General features: G+C 40.3%; 1 protein-coding gene across 1 annotated transcript in view; it reads left to right on the forward strand.

Moving 5' to 3' along the window:
* EPC2 (enhancer of polycomb 2) overlaps window positions 1-22,348 on the forward strand; it is a 125,143-nt gene that overhangs the window by 98,914 nt on the left and 3,881 nt on the right. Inside the window, exons 11-13 of the mRNA XM_006135681.3 lie at window positions 14,196-14,332; window positions 17,851-18,010; window positions 19,466-19,799. Coding sequence (XP_006135743.1) covers window positions 14,196-14,332; window positions 17,851-18,010; window positions 19,466-19,799 — 631 coding nt within the window. The remainder of the gene's footprint in view (window positions 1-14,195; window positions 14,333-17,850; window positions 18,011-19,465; window positions 19,800-22,348) is intronic.

Raw genomic sequence — 22,348 nt, forward strand, 5'->3', positions numbered from 1 at the left:
GTCTCAGAACCACAGCTCTCTCCTTCACCCGAGACCAGAAATTCTACATCTAATGGCATGGCTCCTAGCTGGGTCAGAGTGGCTGAGGAGCTCTGTTAGGAACAAGTAAAGACAGTATTAATGCATAGCAGGAGAGAATCTACAAGAACAACATACCTTGCTAAATGGAGGATATTTGTAGCCTGGTGCTCGGATAAACAGATTGACTCATGCATCACAACTACTACACCAGATCCTCATATGCACCACCCCTATTACATTCTTTACCTTCAACAATCAGGTCTCTCTATCTCCTCTTGGAGAATTCATTTGGTAGCAATCAGTTTCTTTTACCGTTCTATAGAAGCATTTTCGGTATTGGCTCATCCAACCACAAAAAGACTAATGGAAAGGGTTGACAAGTCTCAATCCCCCATGCAGGCCGCCTCCACCCACCTGGAGCTTGGACTTGGTGCTGGATACCCTAATGTATCCTCCCTTTGAGTCATTAGCTACAACTTCTCTGCACATGCTCACCGTCAAAGTGGTTTTTCTATTGGCAATCATATCCGCACGCAGGATTAGTGAGCTGGAAGCCTTGATGGCTACGCCACCATACGCGTCTTTTACCAACGATTCAGTGATATTGCAGGCTCACCCTACATTTGTCAATGAATCAATTGTACTATGTTCATTCTGTCTGAAGCCCCATGCTTCTGCACGAGAAGTGCTCCTACATACCCTCGACATACGTCGAGCAATTGCTTTCTATATTGATAGAACATGGGACAGGCATAAATCAGACCGCCTAATAGTATCACTAGCAAACCGGTCTAAAGGTAATCCCCTGTCATCTCAACGCATTGCGAAACTCGTAGTAATATGCATTACTACCTGCTATTCCATTTGCAACAGAAACCTTCCAAATTCCCCGAAAGCACACACCACAAGAGCTATGGCTACGTCAGCAGCCTTCATGCGGGGGGTCCCTTTGCGTGACATCTGCAGAGCAGCTCCATGGTCATCGAATGCCACATTTATGAGCCATTATGCTATAGTGCAGTTGTGGGCCACTGATTCCTCTGTGGCTTCAGCGGTACTCTGTCATTGACAAGCCTTGACTCTGAAGCGAATTGTGAGTACTGCTATGTAGTCACCTACAGACCACTCGAAGAAGAAAATGTTACTCACCTTCGTGCAGTAACGATGGTTCTTCGAGATGTGTCCCCGTGGGTGCTCCACGTCCCGTCCTCCTTCTCTCCAGAGTCTTGGTCTATTTCTCATTACAATAACAGAGTGGTTAGAGGAACTGGCGGGAGCTGGGCCGCTTGCTGCAATCAAAGGGTGCGAATGGCGCAAGACGCTAACTGCACATGTGCGGCCAGGCTGACTGCAACTATTGAAAGTCTCTGATCTGCGGCGCCGGGACAAGCCCGACACCTACAGTGGAATACCCATGAGGACACATCTCGAAGAACCATTGTTACTGTACGAAGGTGAGTAACTTCTTTCTTGAGTTGTCCTCTGTGGATCCTTCTGTACGTGCCAGTGACCTTAAGCACATGAGATTGGAGTCATTTGAATATCGGAGTCTGTTAGGGCTGCACAAGTGCTCTGTGTTTCCTTGTGCTACCTTTCAAAGGCAACATAAAGGGTGGGGCAGCTCTGTCCCTCTCTCAATTCTGTTTGCTCTTCTGTGGCAACAAGACAGAACATGGCAATTGTCTGACCCACTAGTTTTTCACTTTGGTTAAATTATCTTAAATCTTAAAAAAAAAAAAAAAAAAAAAAAAAAACCCCACCCCAAAACACTTCAGTACTCTTCTGATTCACTTGTATACAACCACCTTGAATGAATCTTGCCTGAGCTGAGAATTGATGAACAGATTCTCTGAGCCCACTCTCTTCTTTACAGGGCTGCTCCACATGACTAATTGGAAAATTGTAGGCTTCAAGCCTGTTGTCTCACTATGGACGGATTTCCATTGAAAGATATACACCCGTAGGGACATCTTGTGTTAAGAAGAGTCTCATATGTTGGTGTACCTACCATTTTCTACAAGGACGTGTAAGTTCATCTTCTGGAGAAATATATAGTGGTCTCTTTAAACCCAGATGAGATGAGCAGTAGTGTCCTCGTAGCGGGCAAGCTAGCATCATACAACATCCTGTCTCTCAGATGGATTTCAAAGACAAGAGTGGAGAAGACAAAGACCCGCAAGGATACTGCACCATGGAGAAAAATCTGCCTCACTACAACTGCGAGCGGCAAATTGCCAGCCCCTACTGTCCAGATATGACTACTTGACCTAGGATAGAATGACATCCTCACTCTCAAAACTTCCATGTGACATCTGGGAGTGGCTCAGAAATAATCAGACAAGTCCATTAAATATTGTCAACACCACAGCCAGATCTGTGGTCTCAGCAATGGTGATGCACAGAGAATCCTGGTTTAAAGCCATGTGTTTTCCCTAGGGAAATTCAGGTCACAACCCAGGACTTACCTTTTGAGGGCATTGAACTATTTTGTGGTGAACGGACAGTAGTTTACACTCTTTCAGAAATTCAAAGGCCACCTTGCACTCCTAGGGTTTTACAGCCCACCCCTGTACCACAGGCTACATCATTCCCAACATTGCCAATCTGTCATTCTAGGCAGTTTGAGTAGCATAACTTCCTCCTTAGCAGTGCATCATGCTTCTACAATATGTCAGCAAATTTGTCAGAATGGTTGAGACCCACATCTAGAGAGCTTGAATTTAAGAAATGACCTTGCCCCAGGAGTGGGGTCTGCCATAATGTTGGACAGATGGATGTTAGACAGCATTGTCCTATTCCATCCAATTCTACATTTTACCTGTATCTACTCTCCTTCTCCTATCAAGTACCCTTTGCACAAAAGCCTGTAAAAAAGCAGAAGTGCCCTTGTTTTGCCTTAGAGCCATGGAGATGCCACCAGAGTTCAGAGAAAGAGACCTGTATTCCTGACGTTTCTTTATCCTGAATAAGAAAAGGGAGTCTTTGTCCTATTCTAGACCTGAAAAGTTTCAGCAAGTACTTACGCCATGTTAGGTTTCAGGTGATAACACTTGTCTAATCTCTCCATGTCTTCAAACAAAAGATTTGGTTTGTGGTTCTCAACTTGCAGAGCACAGATTTTCACAGTGCATTATATAAACAAGATAGGTGTGCTTAGTCGTAAACCCTCTACCAGGAGGCATCTGGCTGCGAATCTGGTGTCACAGGATAATTCCATTGGATCTACACTTTTCTGAAACCTGTTATTACCTGGTGAATTTCTAAAGCAGGCATGCTATAAATGGTCAGGAAAGATACATATCATGTTGCACCACAGGCCTTGCCCATCCAAATTCACATCTCTATCACTGATGCTTCAGAGGGAAGGGGCTTTTAGAACAACACAAAACAGAATACTTGTGGGAGAGAGGTGGCCAGCTAAAACCAGAGAGGATGAGCTTTTATTACCAAAGGACATAAATTGGAAGTGAGCACCAGCACCATTGAGTCCACCCTCTACCATCACAAGCAATTCAATCTCATAGACACACTCATATGTTTGTCTAGCTCTCTTAAAACTAATTATGTTGTTTGCCTTCACAACTCCATTTGGGAGGCAGTTCGAGAACCTCAGCTCATTGATTGTTAGAAACCACCTTGTAATTTCCAGTCTGAATATGTTCATGGCCAGTTTATATCCATTTGTTCTTGTGCCAACTTTGTCCTTTTGTTTCAATTCGTCTTCATCATCCCTGGTATTAATCCTTTTATGTATTTATAAAGAAGAGTCATATTCCCTCCCTTTCTTTTGCTAGATTGAACAAGCCAACTTTCTCCAGTGTCTTCCATTCCTTCAGTGATTCTAATAAATGTCCTCTGCACAGGTTCCAGGCTGAATTAATCTTTCTTGAACCTAGGGAGCCAGAATTGTACATAGTATTCTATAAGAGGTTTTATCAGTACTTTATAGAGTGGTATTAACACTTTTCTCCACTAGAAATGAAGCACCTCGTGCATCCTTATATCAAGTTTGCCTTTTTCACAAGTGTATCACATTGCTGATACAGAGGCTTCCTGTGATTGGCTTATACACCAAAGTCTCTCTCCAACTACATTTTTTTATTTATGAGCTCCAGCTTGTAGCAGAAATACTTATTAGGCTTTGAGTACATGGCCTTGCACTTTGTATTACTGGATTTGATCCCATTTCTGTCACTTTTGCCTTGAGGGTATGCTAGATCTTCTTGTATTAATGTTCCAATACTCCTCTGTATTTGTATCAATAAACTTTATGTGCATACTCCTACTTTCTGTGCCAAGATCATGAATAAAACTTTTAAATAAGATTGGTTCCAACAGCAACACCACTAATCACTTCCTTCTAGTCTGAAAGATCACCTTTCAGCACATCCCATTGCTTTTTCTCTTTAGCCAACTGCTTTTTCTCCTTATTTTTGGACTGATCCCTCCTAATTCAACGAACAGTTTTCCATGAGGTATCAAGTCAAATTCCCTATTGTAGTCCAAGTATATTAGCTCTACTACACCTCTCTTAGCTAGAAAAAAAGTACAGTAAAACTCCGATAGTTCGGCATCCAACTGTTCAGCACTCCGGATACTCCAAAATGCCAAGCGCTCCTGACCAGCTGATTAAAAAGCCTGCCGCTCAGCACAAGGTGGGGGGGGGGGAGGGAGTGGGACATGTGCTGGCTGTAACCAGACGGAGCATAAGGTTGGGGGGGGGGAGAGAGGGAGGAGGATCAGGTTACAGCACAGAGGAGACTCGTCAAGGGGAGGGGGGGGAGAGGGAGGGAGATTGTGTCCTGGCCAGCTGTTAAGCCATGCAGCTGTACCGGACCTTCCAATTCTCCGGCAAATCTGATAATCCAGCACCACCTTTGTCCAAAAGATGCCGAATTATCGGAAGTCTACTGTATTTTCTTCAAGAAAGAAATAACGGTACCCTGACATTGACCCTAATTGTGGCTCTCCCTCCATCCCCACTCTGTGCACATCCTACATGGAATGCTGTAAACACCTCTTCCCCTTTTATATCACCATTCCCAAGTTCACACCCATCCACCTCTTTACTTCAACCTACCTCCTTTTGTCTTGCTGTCTCTGAAACAACCACCTCCATCTTTATTAAAATAATCTATTCACAGCTTACTCCTAGCTCATGGCTCTTACAAAAACCAGGATCTTTTTGTCTGAATCTGTCTCCGCAACTGTCATTTCTTAGCTTTCATCTCATGCTCTCCACACTGGATCAGAATCAAATGAGGGTGATGGGCTGGAGCTACTCCCAGTATTTCCCCCTTACTCTTTCTCCTTCTTTGAATAGCTCTGCATCTAACTGTCCTTTCTTGCCCCCTTCAAGTTGCTGACAACTACCATTCACCTAACACTTTCCCATTGGCCTTTCTCTCTTACTTTGAGTTTTGGCTCTCTTACTGGCTTCACATTTCCCATATATCCCCCTCATATTCAGCTTCCCTATTCATGACTAATCTGACTCCTTAGCTGCAGACTTCCTTGCCCTCATCTCTACATTGAACCAGCACCAGCTGCCCACTCAAAGGGCCATTGAATTTATGCTGCTCCTCTTGTGTCATCCATTTTTAATTCTCCTTACAAATCAGTCATGACTTATCCCCATCATCCACTTCACCAATTTTTACCTAGAGAAGATTGGCCAAATACGTGATCCCTCTCCCCTTGGCTTTGTTTCCCTTTCTAGTCTGCAAGCCTTCTCCTTCTCCACTCTCTCAAACATGCTTTAGTCTGTTCCATCTTTAATGAAATAAGCAAAACAAATAATCCCACCTGTTACCTCACAGGGGTCATGTAGTCATGGCCCTAAGTCTTTCAGAGTGTTCTAAGAGATGACCATTCTTCTCCATCCATGCTGCCAGAAATCCTGTTCCGGTTCAGTGTTCCGTTGAAACTGTGCGTTTAATGCAGCTAGTTTTTTTTCTATTGGCAGTGCACATTCACGCATGCCTTGGTGCACACACAAAATGTATTCTGCACATGAATGAAAAAGATTAGCGTGAACATTGTTTAGGCTGTCATCTTGCATCTCAATTACTGCAACATCCTTTCCTATGACTTAATGAAATCCTGCTTGCTCATGTCCAATTAGAATGCTGCTGCAAAGACTGTTTTCTCAGCCCGTTGCTTTAACCACATCACCTCTTCTGAATTCAAATACCCCACCTTTCACTTGCTAAAAGAAAAACTGCTTTTGGATCCACTTCTTCCCCCTGAGCCGAATCCGGTGGGGAGGCTCGGAGCTTTTTTTCCCTCCCTTCCGCCTCCCCCTTCTAGTGGGAAGCCAGCGCTGGCGCTCCAACCTCGTGGGGGGAGGAGGGGGAGGCTGGAGGTTCAGCACGGGCTCTCTGTGCTGGGTGAGGGGGACCACCTGGAAAGCAGACCATGGACCACCTGGAAAGCGGCTGTCTGTGGACCGCAGTTTGAGAACCACTGAGCTAAGTCTACATTGGCACTTCACAGCATTGTAACTTTCTAGCTTAGGTGTGTGGAAAAAATACCCTCCGAGCACAGTAAGTTACAGCACTGTAAAGCTCCTGTGTGAACCTGGTTACAGCGCTGAGAGCTGCATTCTTAATGATCTTAGCTACTCTTCTCATGGAGGTGGTTTATAAGTGTCCATCGTCCACTTGTTTGAAAATTTAACAAGTACTTTCATGTTTTCTCCCTTATTGCCCCTCATGCATAGGAGGAGGAGTTTCCTGTAAAACTTTGCAACGCTACTTCATTATCTTCCTTCAAATCCCTACTTAAAACTGTCCTTTGCCATGATGTTTACACAATAATTAGGCTGTTGTCACTATGGAACCACTGCCTGTCATGCTTCCCTAGTATCTTACTGTTGTCTTATATGTAAGTTATAGCAATTTCAGAATTCAGGACTTATTAAATGCACAAATTTGGAATTTAAGTACAACCGAACGGTTGCTTTATTTTAAGGTAGTTTAACATTTGACAAATACTTATGAAACCAATTTTCTTTAAAGATAAAAATCATGAGAATTCTTATGTACTTGCAGTTTTATTATTTGTTAACTTATTTATTAAATATTCTAAATTTCATATTTAATGTTTTATAGTTGTAATATAAGATTATATATACATTACCCGTGACAGTATTTTTAGATCTAAATTCCATTTTATTTATGACTAAGTGTACAAAGATTAGTTTTATTTTTGTTAAATGTTCTTTTCCTTATACAGATATGAAGTACCCTTTAATAATGAAAGCTTAGGATAAACTAGAAAATGTTTTGCTTTTGCTCTCTGAAGAGGCCATATATATGTACAGTGCAATCCTATTACATTTCTGTAGGAACCTTAATTTGTACTTTTTCTGACTTAAATAAGTTTAACATAGCAGCTTTAACATTGTACTAACACAGCTTTTTGCATGTATTGATAGTGTCACAGGTTTTCCTGGCACGTGACACTTTTCAAACCAGATAGTCCTGTTCTGAATACTTTTTAGCATGTTCTAACCCATTTCTACAGTCCCCTAGTAGACAGTGTAGTACATAGGACAATTCACAATACTAAGTGCTCTGCTTACTAACAAGGATTTGTAAGATTGGGCCCTACATTTGATAGCTAAACAAACATTCAGTGCAAAAGAGGAGATAACAGTAAAAAAAAGAAATGGTTAGTGCAAGTTACTTGTTACGCCAGTGCAATGTGTTTACACAAGGGGGTTGCATCAGTACATTTATCCTGATGTGAAAACCCTACATGTAGACAGACTGCTTGTGCTTGTTTCATTTTTAACATTAGCTTGTGATATGTAGAATTTTTTTAACTTCTCAGTCATGTTACTTACCAAAGAACATTTGCTGAATTTGCACTGTAGTAAATCTGGAATCTAATCTGTTAAAAAGCATTTGCCCTAATAGGCTTCTGATGGCATTTAAAATTGCGCAATGCATAGAGCACTTTATTTATTTATTTTTAGCTCTATAAAATGTCAATTAATATATGAGTTTGAAAAATAAAACAGCATATATCATTATTGTGTTCAGGGACCACATGGTTCCTGGTTCCATTCAGGAGATAATTGTCAGCCAAGTTGATGTGACAGCATAAGTTGAACATGCAAATGGACCAACACAAATCTACCTTTAGAGAGCTCACAGTGAAGCACCAGTAAAGATCCATTTTTTTGAAAGGTTGAAAATAATTAAGGTTACCTGCAGTGCTCTTTAGTACATAAGAAATATGTGAAATAACTTCTGCCTTGTACTCACAATTTTATTTATTAATATTATTGCCTTATTTGTATTACAATGTTGCCCAAAACATTTTAACTACTTCACAGATATGTGAAGAGAGAGTGTCTGCACCTAAGCACTTGCTTTTAAGAGTATAAATATGTGAATCTAGTGCTCATAGAAGGCACCAGATCAGTATATGAATAAAGAACAGTTGGTTCAAACTAAATTTCTTTTGTCTTCGTATTATGTGAGTTGGAAAGGGGAAAGTGCTTTGAAGAATTATCTTTGATGTTTTCTGCTGAAGCAGTCTGCCTCTTCAGATCAAAATGGTGCAAATTTTGTGGCCCTTCTGGATCCATCATGAAACCTAGATCCTAAGGTTGCATTGCTGGTGAAAAATATCTTCCACCGCAAGTTAGGAAAAGTTATCATTTCTTGCAGTTACTTTTATCATTTATGATCACTATAACATCAAGAGGCCTTGTTGTGCTTTGTGCTTTTTAGGCCTATGTTGAAAGACATTCTTTGCCCCGAAGAACATACAATCTATTTTCAGGGAAATACAATAGTATTAACATAATAGACAATGGAAGAAATGTTTGAGAGGAGGGGCGTAACACAAATACGTTTGATAAATGTATGATGAACTGCAACTTGTAATCGGTGAGGCTAGAGATGGAAGCAATGCAAATGCTTTCATTTATGCATCTTATAGCAGGCCACCTGTTGAGCAAGACAGAGCACATTGTCCTTCACTCCCAGTCCACTTTTGTTGCTAGTTCAAATTGCTTGGGTTGGGGTAGGCAAATTCTGGCCCATGGGCCGGACCCATTCTCCAAAGTTAGTCGCCGGCAGGCCCCCATCTTCCAACCACATTGTCCACAAACAGCAGTTCACAGCCACCCAGAGCTGTGATCCTCCAATACTTGCAAAGGTGCAAGTAAACATAGTGGTGGTCAACCAGAGACTAACCCTGTGGGCTGCTGGTTTTTTATTGCCTACCCCTGTGCTTGGGCCTGAACTTTAAAATTATAAGTAGGTCAGGGCTCAGTGAAGATCATTAACTACACTGCTATCCATCCCATTCCCACCAGTTGTGTTTCTCTGGGACAGTGATTCTAATGAAGGATGTGAGAGTGGTAGATAATCACTCATAGGAGTGATTTGGCTGTGGAATGAGGCAGTTAGACTTATGAAAAGTCTACTCATCTTTAGGGCAATCTGAAAAATCCTCTTATTTTAAGTAGAGCCCTACCAAATTCATGGTCAATTTTGGTCCGTTTCATGGTTGTAGGATTTTATGAAATTTCATGATGATGGTAGAGTACTGATCCCTGCAATTATAGAGGGGTTGCAGAGCCTTACTTTTGTTTTTGTACTGCTGCTGGTGGCAGTGCTGCTTTCAGAGCTGGGCAGCTGGAGAGCGCAGTTGCTGGTTGGGAACCCAACTCTGAAGGCAGAGCTGCCATCGGCAGCAGTGCAGAAGAAAGAATGGCATGATATGGCTGCCACCCTTATTTCTGTGATCCTGCCTGCAGAGCTGGGCCCTCAGATAGCAGCTACCAAGTTCCAATTCTGAAGGCAGCTGCGTAGAAATATGGATGGCTGATCCAGTTGATATATGGGTCAACACTAAGGATGTTAAGTAATAGTTAATTGACTAGTCGATTGAACTTCCATCGACTACTTGACTTGTCAGAAGGCACTTCCGCATTCCTCCTTTGAAATATACAAGAGTCCCCAGCAGGGGCTCTTATGCATTTCAAAGGGGCAGGGCAGCATGGAGCCCGGGGTCAGCGGGGGGATTTCCCAGCTGACCGTGGGTTCCGCGTGGCATTTCCCCAGAACTTGGGGTAAGCTAGCAACTTCCTAGCTGATCCTGGGTTCCACGCAAGTGCTGTGCTGGAGCCTGGGATCAGCTGGGGAGTCTCCAGCTGACCAGGACATCCATATGCAGCAGTGCTGCACAGCTATGCGGTGCAGCTGCTTGCAGAGTTTTAAAGGGGCAGCCGCACAGCTGATCCCCAGATCAGCTGTGTGACACTGTCACTTTCAAAGATATCCTACCAAATTTTAAGAACAAAAAATAGGCTTTTCTTTCCAGCTACTTACTGGGCCTTATTGTCCTCATTTATGCTGATTTTTAAAGACTGTTGTGAGGTGATTGATTCATGCACAGTTTTGTTCCCTGACTGAATCTGTTGTGCATACCTTTTGAATACTAATTCAGTAAAGTTATGAAATTTAGGAAAATAAAGAGAAAATAAAACACTCTACAGTTTTTTTAAACTAAGTTGGGAAAGCTGGTAAACTACTGAAAGGATAGCTGCAATGCCTATGGATATATAACTTAATTAATTTGGTTTATTATTGAGATTTAAGAGTGTATGTGTGGATGGAAAGTACTAGATAAACTTTTACCAAAAAAAAAAGTGGTATACTGGAATGACTGAGTCAGATTTAGCAATCTTCATTGAAGGTGAAATATCTCAAAGTGTATATAGATCAATCAGGCACTTTTTTCAACTACAGGTGAACTCTTTTAGTCTGGCACTTTTGGAACTTGGTCTTTGCCAAACCAAAGAATTTACCTAACCATAGGAGATCATTATTGTCTAGCAGTATTACCAGCACTTCCACTGCTTACTTGGTTCTTAGGAGACATTTAGTGGTAAATTAGAGCTAAATAACAGCACAGAACACTGAGAGCCACGACAGGTGGCTGTAAACAAATTTTATGGGACCATGGGAAACTTGGCCACAACTATGATAAGTGGACATTTGGCTAATTAAAGTCATGCTGGAAATAGAGAGGTTCAACATGTATGCACTTAAAACACACAGTACTTGTAGGCTGAAAACAATTTTGCTTGGGAATTGGTAATATTTTGTGCAACGAATGTAACAAGATTTAATTGTGAACATCAGTACTTATTATATTTTAGCAACAGGTGTTTTATTTTGTTCCAGAGAAAAATTAATAAGTTGGCTAAGGGTTTATTTTGCTTGATTACTCATATTAGCACCATTAGGAGTAAATGCAAAGAAAATGTTGGTTAAAAAAATCTACTACTCTAAAAATCCCCCATCTGTGTTTTGGGAGTGTGTAGTGAGAGAGTCTAGTCATAATAAATTACTCTTCTGTTTAGTCCTGTTTCAGCTATTTCCTTCAGCATCCTTTTACGCAAGAAATAAATACTATTGCACTAATACCCAACTCAAAAAGTTGGTTTTCTGGGATGCTGAAAGCCCACTTAATTATAGATTATTATGACAAAACATTTGCATTCTCATTTCTCAGTATGATCTCACTTCACTCCATCTAGGGAAGGTGTTCATTCAGAAGATGCAATTCCTGTATATTGGACATATAATTTGGGGTTGCACTACCATTGAGAATATGTAATGATAATTGATATGCTACAAGATTTCAGCGAACAGGAGCTTTGGATATGGAATCCACTCTGTCGGCTCCAAAAAGCACTTAATTTTGTGAAATCTAGGTAGCATTAAACTGTGAATAGTATTTTAAATTAATTTGGTTGAAAAAATAAGAATTCTGGCTAAATTAGATATGAGAAACAAGAGATAATCGGTAACATGCAGTTGGTGGTTGATATATTTTTCACAGCTATGCACCAATAAATGACCAAGAGTAAGCACAGTTTGGTATCATTTCTGCATGCATCTTTATGCAGTGTTAATTCTGTTGTGGTTATCGCTGAAATAATAGTTTAGATTCTGGCCTCTGACTTAGTTTGAATGGTCTTCAATTTGTATGTATGTTTTCCATAGGGAGGGGAAATAGTTAGGGAAGAGTTCACTCTGCCCTATTTCTCTCCCTTTCCCATCCCTATCTAATCTTCTGTTGACCTTTTTTTTTCTTTAAGCCAGTGTTTCCTAATATTTTTAGCTTTCTATATCTTTTATGTTTTCCTTCAGATTGTTGAACTCTTCTTCTTATGGTTCGAAGAAAATGCCTTGGTATTGAAACACTGTTCCAGACAAAATACTTAACAAAACTTTCAGTTCAGAGCAGATTATGTTGCAGCTGTTTCCATGAGTCTTTGGAAAATAAGGTAGACAATAGTTGTCACCATAGGATCATATACAGTATTTCAACATGGGAGAGACTTAAAGTCCTTTAGTTTATACGTGTAAGATTGGGCCTCAAATAGACTTGTTGGAGGTGTTTTCTCCCCTAATATAAAGCTAGTATAATGTAAAATCTTTGTATTCATTATGGTAATTTCAGTTTATTTTTTACAATATAGGGCTACTGATATTTTCATTGTGATAACCTACACAAAACTGACTATCTGAAACACTAAGATTTTCTACTGATATATCTAGTCAATAGGCATTGTAGTGCAGTAGAATCTCTTTAGTTTTGTCTTAACTAAACATAATCTTCTGCTAAAATTTGACTTTCAGGTTTAGAGTTCATTAAATTGGGATTTGGTGACATTTTGTCATGCTTAGGCTGGGCCAGTGCAAGTGCTGTCTGTCTTGAGGGCATATTATTTCCTGCCATCGAAACATCATAAGGAATGTCATCTTTATTTGCTTCTTTGTGGCTGAGTGAGTATGCAGGTAGCAGCTTTCATAGCAGCCAGTAAATCAGTGGGGTGGTAAAGCTGTTCTCTCCCTGGATGAAACTGAATAAGAACAGGTCTGCTCTGCATCCTGCCTTTATTCAACAGTATGTGGGAAGTTGCATCTTTTTTTCCTAGCAGTTCTCAGCCATTCCTCTCAAAGCACTTTATAAAAAGAAGATAGTAGCTATCCTCATTTTGTAGATAAGGAAATTGAGGCACACAGCATTTCCCTTCCTAACCACCTGTGAGAAGGTGATATTCTTTCTGTTTGCCTCAATGTATTTAATTTTTTTTACTAATCACCCAACTCTTTAATCTTTCTTGAAATCTTTCCCTCCTCCCGCTTAACAAAGGCTTGATGTACTATGTAGTTGCAGAAAATGCTGCTCTAGTCCTCCTTCAGCCCACTTTCTAAAAAATAATGAGGGGATGAAATAACAGAAGTGGTTTAAAAATAATAGGATATAAACTGCTTATTAACTTTAAACACTAAGTATGATCGATCCTTCATGAAATTATTGGAGCCATATGCTAGATTTTAGACCTGTGGCACCAGTTTTTCTCAACCTGTTCCAGTTCTTTGGTCTTGGAGATTTCTGTGCACCTTCAAACCTGCTGCTTCAGTGCACTGAATGTGGTTCCACTCACATTGACTAATACTTATTGGTAGAGTGGAGTTGTAAACACATAGCACAAATATTAGGTGAAGCTGGAACTACTAGGTGCTCTCCTTTTGAACATGTCTCCAAATTTCCAAGGGAAGAAAGGTAGAAGAAAGCTACTATAAAGGGTAGTAGATGAGTGTGGTTTTAGTGACAGAAAAGTGAATGAGCAGTTCCTTGGACCCAGCTATGATATGAGAGATCCTCTTCATTTCCCAGAAGTCAGGAGAAAAATTTCTTTATGGGTCCATTGGCTGGGACATCATGTAGCTTCATAAAGGATGTCATTTAATGGATCTGGCTATGATGTAGCCTCAGTTTAACCTCCCCTTCAAAAAGTTGCCTACCTAGAATAATAGTCATAGCTACTGAGAAGGAACACATTGAAGGCAGATTTCAGTGTCACTAAGAGAGTGTTGTTTCTAAATTATCAGTTCCTTCTCATAGGTGACTTTATACTCAAATGGAATGGCCAGTGGTATACATTTACGGTGGTGATTTTTACCTTCACAGACATCAATATACTGAGGTCTGTGGAAGTATTCGCTACCCTCCTTTCCTGCATCTATTTTCACATTTATTGTTCCATGTCAGTTTGCTTTGTACTTGGCTTTTTTGTTCTAGAAGCATTTGTTTTCTTCAGTTGCATTCAGCTCTGTTTTTCTTTTCCACAGTAACTGGGGGTATCACAGAAGAGCAGTTTCAGACACATCAACAGCAATTAGTTCAAATGCAAAGACAGCAGCTTGCTCAGCTTCAGCAAAAACAGCAGTCTCAGCATTCCTCACAACAGATGCATCCAAAAGCACAGGTAATACTCCTTTAAAATCTTTTTGATATACCAAGATGTCTTCCAGAGGAGGTTTCCTCTCCTCCTTGCTCATTGTTTAAGTCTGTCCTAAATTAAATATAACCTTTTGCTAATGTACTGAATGTACATTAACAAAATGTGTGTGAAATGTATTTAAATTATTTTGATCAAAATCCTTTTAAATTAATCTGTGTGGCTTTGGAAAACTCAGTAATTCTCTAGCTACCATAACTTTTTGCTTTTATTTTTTCTTGTAATTGAAAATGTGGGGGTTTTGCATAAACTCTGAAGGGACACTGCTGTAGGAGTGTGTATTTTGAAAGTATGAATGTTCTTACTTATATTGCAAATGGTTTATTTTAAAAAATACAGTTTTAGTCTTTTAATATTGTGTTTTTTTACTTTTAACACATAGGCAACAAACGGAATAACTGGTTTCACTTTGTTTCGTTAGACTGCCAATTTTTTCATGCACAATGCTGCACTGTCTGGACTGCAAACGTTGGGGATTTTTTATTGGCTAAAAATTAGGGCTGTCAAGCAATTTAAAAAATCATAATTTATTACGTTTTTAATAAACAGTAGTATATTTGATTCAATTATAACACAGAATGCAAAGTATATAGTGCTCACTTTATATTTGTATTATAAATATTTGCACTGCAAAAATAGTTTTTTCAACTCCGAGATTGCACCGTCATACTTGTATTATCATGAAAGTTGAACTTATAAATGTAGAATTATGTACAAAAAATAATTGCATTAAAAAATAAAACAGTGTAAAACTATAGAGCCCACAAGTCCACTCGCTCTGCCAATCATTCAGACAAACATTTGCAAGAGACAGTAATGCTACCTACTTCTTGTTTACAGTGTCATTTGCATTCACTGTTGTAGCTGGCATTGCAAGATATTTATGTGCCAGATGCACTAAAGATTCATATGCTCCATGTTTTGACCCCCATTCCAGAGCACGTTTCTATGCTGATAATGTGTTCTGCTCTGTAATTATTCAAAGCAGTGCAGACCAGCACATATTATTTTCATCAAAGGAATTGTACAGAGATGTCACTAGGACAAGGTTTGTTTTTTTTCATGGCTCAGGTTCTCTATCCACATTGGAGTGCTGCTCTTTTAAAACTTCTGAAACTATGCACAACACCTCATCCCTCTCAGATTTTGGAAGGCATTTCAGATTTTTAAATCTTGGGTTGAGTGCTGTAGCTATCTTGACAGCTCACATTGGTATCTTCTTTACATTTTCTCAGGTCGTCAGTGAAAGTGTTCTTAAAAAAAAAAACGTGGTGGGTCATTGTCAATACTGCTAATACAGTTACGGTAGAATGAGGGTAAAACAGAGAGCAGGAGACATACAATCCTCTTCCAAGGAGTTGTGGTCACTAATTTGATAAACTCATTATTCCTTTAACAAGTGTCATCAGGATACAAATGTGTCCTCTGAAATGGTGGTCAAACAATGAAGGGGCATACAAATGTTTAGCATATCTGGCACATAAATACCTTGCAGAGCAGGCTACATGGTTAAACCGATGAGCCTGGGCTCATCAATTATCATGCAAAATTATACGCAGCCCGGCTCCTCTGCTCCTGCTTCTATATCAGAGACAGCAGCACAGGGAGGCAGGCAGGTAGCCATGCCTACCAGCTCTAACAGAGTACACCCTCTCCCTGCACTGCTGCCTCTGTATTGGAGTAGCAGCGGGGGAAAGAAGCAGGCTTTCCACCTCCTTGTTCCCCCGCATATAACCACTGAATTTTTTTACAGTTAAATGAACACATTTTAACATCCCTACCTACAGAAGTGCCTTGAGAACATCTGTTCTCCCTTTCAGGTGACATTGTAAATAAGTGGGCAGCATTATCTCTTAGTACAAATGTAAACCAACTTGTTTCTTTTAGCAATTGGATGGTTCAGAAATAGGACTGCGCTTGTAGGGTTTGAAGTTTTACATTGTTTTATTTTTGAGTGCAATTACATTAAAAAAAATTACATTTGTAAGTTGTGCTTTCATATCAATAGATTGCACTATGGTATTTGTATGAGGAAACTAAAGGACACTTATTTCTTTTGTTTGTTGTTTTTACAATGCAAATATATGTAAGAAAAATAAGATAAAGTGCGCACTTGGCAATTTGATGTCAATATTGTAATTGACATCGATATATTGGAAAATGTAGAAAAATGTCCAAAATGTTAAATACATTTCAATTGGTATTCTATTGTTTAACCTTATAAATTAAACTGTGATTAAGAACTATTAATTTTTTTAATTAATCATGTTAATTGTGATTGATACACAGCCCTACTGAAATATTTTTACAGTGTTTCTACAAAACAATTCTGTTGCTCTTGGCTATTGTCTTGCTCTCTTTTCAAAGCAAAAAAACAAAATAAAACAAAACTTGATTTTTAAATAAAATGTCCTTAACACGTGTTCCTGTAAGAGAATATGAAAACATAGACTACCAGGCTACGGCTATACTGCCGTTTTTTTGCAGCAGAGGAGATGCAAATGGCACTCTCGTTTGTATGTCTTCTGATTCTTTTTGCAGAAGTGGTTTTGTCGATAAAAAGCCCCATGTAGACGGGGCCATTTGTCAGAAAAAAACCTTTTTTTGCAAGTTCCCTTATCCCTCAAAAATCAAGGTTTATAGGATCTTGCTTTAGGCAGTCTGCAAAAGACTTGCTTTGGCAGGGCAAAAAACAAAAGCCCCACCACATGGAACTGAAGCCCAAGGCCTATCTCCTAGGGTTAAAGCAAAGTCTGAGCAACTTAAGTTTGCGAAGTCCTCTGTGGTGTGAACCCCAGGTAGTTGCCCTCCTTGTTACTCCCTAATGCTATCCCTGACTTTCTATCCAAACGGTTATGGCACAGGTGGGCTGAGGAGTTTTTATAGTATGGTGGGGGAGCCTCAGAAAGAAAAAGGTTGAGAACTCCTGCTCTATACAACCAATAAGTTACTGTATCAAAGGGTAGGTGGCAAGTGCTGAAAAAAAAAAAATATTTATTCATGTCTCCTCGGTGGCTGGATTAGTAGAAGAAACACTCTTCCAAAGTTCAGTAGGCATGATCTCTATCAGGCAAATTAATCCCTGACAGAATAAGATTTTGGACCGTGAGTAGAGTCAAAAGTTTATATAGGTAAAATTTTAAAAAGTCAGGATTTCAAAAAGCCTCCCAAAAACTCGTAATAGAAAAGAGTTGTCAAACACACTATGGTTTTGATATTCCAGTCTAAGGAGAACTTTTGCAGTTGAAGATCAAAGAAGCTCCCCAGTGCAGCCTGTCAACTTTTTGCATAATTATCTAGCTGCACCATTGTTGGGAGGGTTGCATAGAACTAGATTCATGACCTTTAAATATTTTATGTTATAAATATCGGTTCAAAAGATGCTTCCCCTTAATTCACTAGTAGGTAGGAACTTTTATCAATCTTCATGTGTTTTGTCAGCTAGTTCTGGCAGAATTATAAAAACTATTTGGTTAATTCTATAGGGCACAAGCACCTCTGACTGTATGTCCAAAACACTTGACTCAGCCAGCGCCCACTTTGCTGCATCAGCAGTGGTCAGTGCACCTGCTCCCAGTCGCAGTGAGGTAACAAAGGAACAAAACACCACCCACAACAATATAAATGGTGTTGTCCAGCCTTCAGGTGATGATTTCTTAATTTTAGCTATTTAATGCAGAGTTCAGAATCTGTAAATGAAGGACTTCTAATTTCTAAATATGTATTTGATTTGAATTATTAAATAATTACTAACAGTGATTACTGTAATTATTATTCTTTTAATTGCATAGTTTTGTACAATGACCTGGTCTTATCTAATGTTGATATGTTAATAAAAGTACTAACTACATTTGGATAATGTTGAAGATGTAACAGTCTTCAGCGCAAAAATATTGTATCTTTAAATCATGAAGAATAATACAGTAATTCTTCCATTTTCTTTTCAAAGTAATAAAAATTCTTTCTTAAAGTAAGGGTTGGTTATAATTGGTGCATTTTATGACTATTTACAATTTTTTAAAAATGCTGTTCAGTGTCTGATGATCTTGTGAATAGTTTTATGAGAAGGAAGTTGGTATTTAAACTTTCAAATGCATAATTAGTTTTAAGTTCTTATGAAATGTTATTCATTGATTAGTATGGTGGTTCCAAATCATCATAGATCAAACATGCTTATCATTATCCCATTGACATAATTAATGTTCAAATATGTACCGAAAGTTAAGTATGGACTTAAATTCTTTTCTGAATGGGTTCTAAATGTACATAGTGGCACAGACTAGAACAGCTTTTTTCAGAGACCACAAACTTAGCTGCAAAGCCGCAAACTATTTGAAATTGTAGTTTTTCTGTGAGTCTCCATCCATCAGAAACCAATCATGCCAAAATTAGACTGTTTGGATATTTGCCTTAATGATGGAGACAAAAGTTCATTAGGATTTGGATTAAATAATAAATCAGAGGGGCTTTACAGTATTTTTTGTTTAACCGCTAATGGTGTGATAGGATTTATAGATCCTGTGCACTGGTGGAGAGGAAGAGAGTTAATATATAGTAAAATCAATATGCTGGAACTGATCCAGTTGAGAAAAGTGGCTTAGCCCAGTTGTGGTAAATCATGTCATTCCTTAGCACATAATACAGGAGAAATGGCCATGATTTGAGGATTCTGAGCTAATTGGGACTTGGAGGCAAATCCCCTCCCCCCCTTTTAATTAAACAGAAAATACTGTAAAGGCTGTGACCAGTGTTTCCTCTGAGATGCGTGGCTGCATAGCCCCACAGCTACTTAATTAGCTCTGCCCAGTCAGGCAGCTTCAGGTGGGGAGACCTGAGCCCCTGACTGGGTGGGGCTGGTTAAGCAGCTCTGGGGCTGTGCTACCACACAGCTTAGAAGGCAACCCTGGATGTGACTTGCAAATAAACTTTAGGAATTTTGTTCCCATGCTGTAACTTTGGCAGTGGGATTATGGGATAATTATTGCCATTAATAATTACAGCCCTTATACTTAAGTTTGTTTACATTTCTGTTTTGTGACTAAACAATTGCATGTGGTTTTTTATTGTGTAATTTTTACTGTAATGTTTTGTTTATAACAGGAACCTCTAAAACTCTGTACTCCACCAACATGGCTTTATCATCCAGCCCAGGGATTTCAGCTGTACAACTTGTAAGGACTGTTGGTCACAGCACCACAAACCACTTAATTCCAGCTTTGTGCACAAGCAGCCCTCAAACGCTTCCCATGAACAATTCTTGCCTGACAAATGCAGTGCATCTAAACAATGTCAGTGTTGTTTCTCCAGTCAATGTACATATCAATACAAGGACTTCAGCACCATCGCCAACAGCCTTAAAACTTGCCACAGTTGCTGCCAGTATGGACAGAGTGCCAAAGGTTACTCCCAGCAGTGCCATCAGCAGTATAACAAGGTGCATATACAATCTATTGGGGCAGAATTTCTTAAATTCCGGTATTATTATATGAATAGTTCCATAAACTTACATGGCTTAGAGCATTAAGAGAGACATAATCCCTTGCTCAGAAATCTCGTAATCTATGCTTTTGGTCCTACAAAGGAAGCTCCCCCCCCCCCCCCCCCTCCCCTTGCATGATATTTCCTTTGGTAGGATCCTGAACAACCATAAAAGTTAGTGTCTGTACAATAATTTTGCAGAATTGAGGTATGTCCCTGGGCCACTTCCCTGGGATTCTGCTTCATCCAGCTATTCTCTATGGCCATTTTTGCTGAATTCCCTTTATCGGGGTTCTGCAGGGTGTCATAAGAATGGCCATACTGGGTCAGACCAAAGGTCCATCCAGCCCAGTATCCTGTCTGCTGATAGTGACCAGTGCCAGGTGCCCCAGAGGGAGTGTACCAAGGACAATGATCAAGCAAATTGTTTCCTGCCATCCTTCTCCTGCCTCTGACAAATAGAGGCTAGGGGCACCATTCCTTAACCCCTGGCTAGTAGCCTTTTATGGATTTAACCTCCATGAATTTATCTAGCTCTTTTTTAAACTCTGTTATAGTCCTAGCCTTCACAGCCTCCTCTGGCAAGGAGTTCCACAGGTTGACTGTGCACTGTGTGAAGAAGAACTTTCTTATATTACTTTTAAGCCTGGTACTCATTAATTTTATTTGGTGTCTGCTAGTTCTTTATATACCTCTATCATATCTCCCCTCAGTCTCCTCTTTTCTAAACTGGAAAGTCCCAGTCTCTTTAGCCTCTCCTCATATGGGACCCATTCCAAACTCCTAATAATTTTAGTTGCTCTTTTCTGAACCTTTTCTAATGCCAAAATATCTTTTTTGAGATGAGGAGACTACATCTGTACTCAGTATTCAAGATGTGGGCATACTATAGTTTTATATAGGAGCAGTAAAGATATTCTTCGTCTTATTTTCTATCCCTTTTTTAATAATTCCTAGCATCCTATTTGCTTTTTTTGACTGCCACTGCATACTGCGTGGACATTTTCAGAGAACTATCCACGATAACGCCAAGATCTCTTTCCTGATCAGTTGTAGCTAAATTAGCCCCCGTCATATTGTATGTATAGTAGGGGTTATTTTTTCCAACGTGCATTACTTTACACTTCATCCACATTACATTTCATTTGCCATTTTGTTGCACAGTCATTCAGTTTGGTGAGATCTTTTTGAAGTTCTTCACAGTCTGCTTTGGTCTTGACTATCTTGAACAGTTTAGCATCGTCCGCAAACTTCACCACCTCACTGCTTACCCCTTTCTCTAGATCATTTATGAATAAGTTGAATAGGATTGGTCTTAGGACTGACCCTGGGGAACACTACTACTTACACATCTCCATTCTGAAAACTTACCATTTATTCCTACTCTTTGTTTCCTGTCTTTTAACCAGTTCTCAATCCATGAAAGGATCTTCCCTCTTATCCCAAGACAACCTAATTTACACAGGAGCCTTTGGTGAGGGACCTCGTCAAAGGCTTTCTGGAAATCTAAGTACACTATATCTACTGGATCCCCCTTGTCCACATGTTTGTTAACCCCCTTCAAAGAACTCTAATAGATTAGTAAGACATGATTTCCCTTTACAGAAACCATGTTGACTTTCGCCAAAGAAATTATGTCCTTCTATGTGTCTGACAATTTTATTCTTTACTATTCAACTAATTTGCCCGGTACTGACGTTAGACTTACTAGTCTGTAATTGCCAGGGTTGCCTCTAGTGCCTTTTTTAAGCATTGGCTTTGTTAGCTGTCTTCCAGTCCTTGGATACAGAAGCTGATTAAAAGGATCGGTTACAAACCACAGTTAATAGTTCCGCAATTTCACATTTGAGTTCTTTTCGGAACCCTTGGGTGAATGCCATCTGGTCCCGGTGATTTGTTGTTGTGTCGTTGGCTAGCCTTGAGCCTAGGGGTGGCCAACCCATGGCTCGTGAGCCACATGCGGCTAATGAAGAAAAAAAGTGCAGCTAGCTCTTTTGCTCTTCAGCTAGCTCTAGTGTCCCAGCCTGCACATGCTAGCAGCCGGCTGCTGAGTGCAGGCAGCGGCTCTGGGTGCGACAGTGGTACCAGTGGAGGCTCTGGGACTTGGGCACAAAGTTAGTGGGGGGGCGGTATCGGGAGCACGGGTGGGGTTGTGCACAATGTGCCGGCCACTCAGTGCACGCGCCCCAGTCCCTGGAGGGAAATGTGCGGCTATAGCAGCGGTGGCGGCTCCAGAACCCGAGAATTAGATTAGAGTGGGGGTGGGAAAGGGGATTGGTATAGAGGGGGGCCTGACTCGGGGGGAGAGGAGGAATGGGTTAGGGGTGTGTGTGTCTGACCCTAGGGAAAGGGAGAAGGATTGGGTTGGGGGGGGGTGCCTGGGTTGGGGAAGGGGAGGGGGATTGGGTTAGAGAGAGTGTGAGTGAGTATGTGTGTGTACGTGCCTGGTTGTGGGGAAGGGAAGGAAGATTGGGTTAGAGCGGGGGGGGGGGATCTCTGGAGAAG

Source organism: Pelodiscus sinensis, chromosome 7 (genome assembly GCF_052426305.1).
Source record: "Pelodiscus sinensis isolate ZL-2025 chromosome 7, ASM5242630v1, whole genome shotgun sequence".
Classification (NCBI taxonomy): Eukaryota; Metazoa; Chordata; order Testudines; family Trionychidae; genus Pelodiscus; species Pelodiscus sinensis.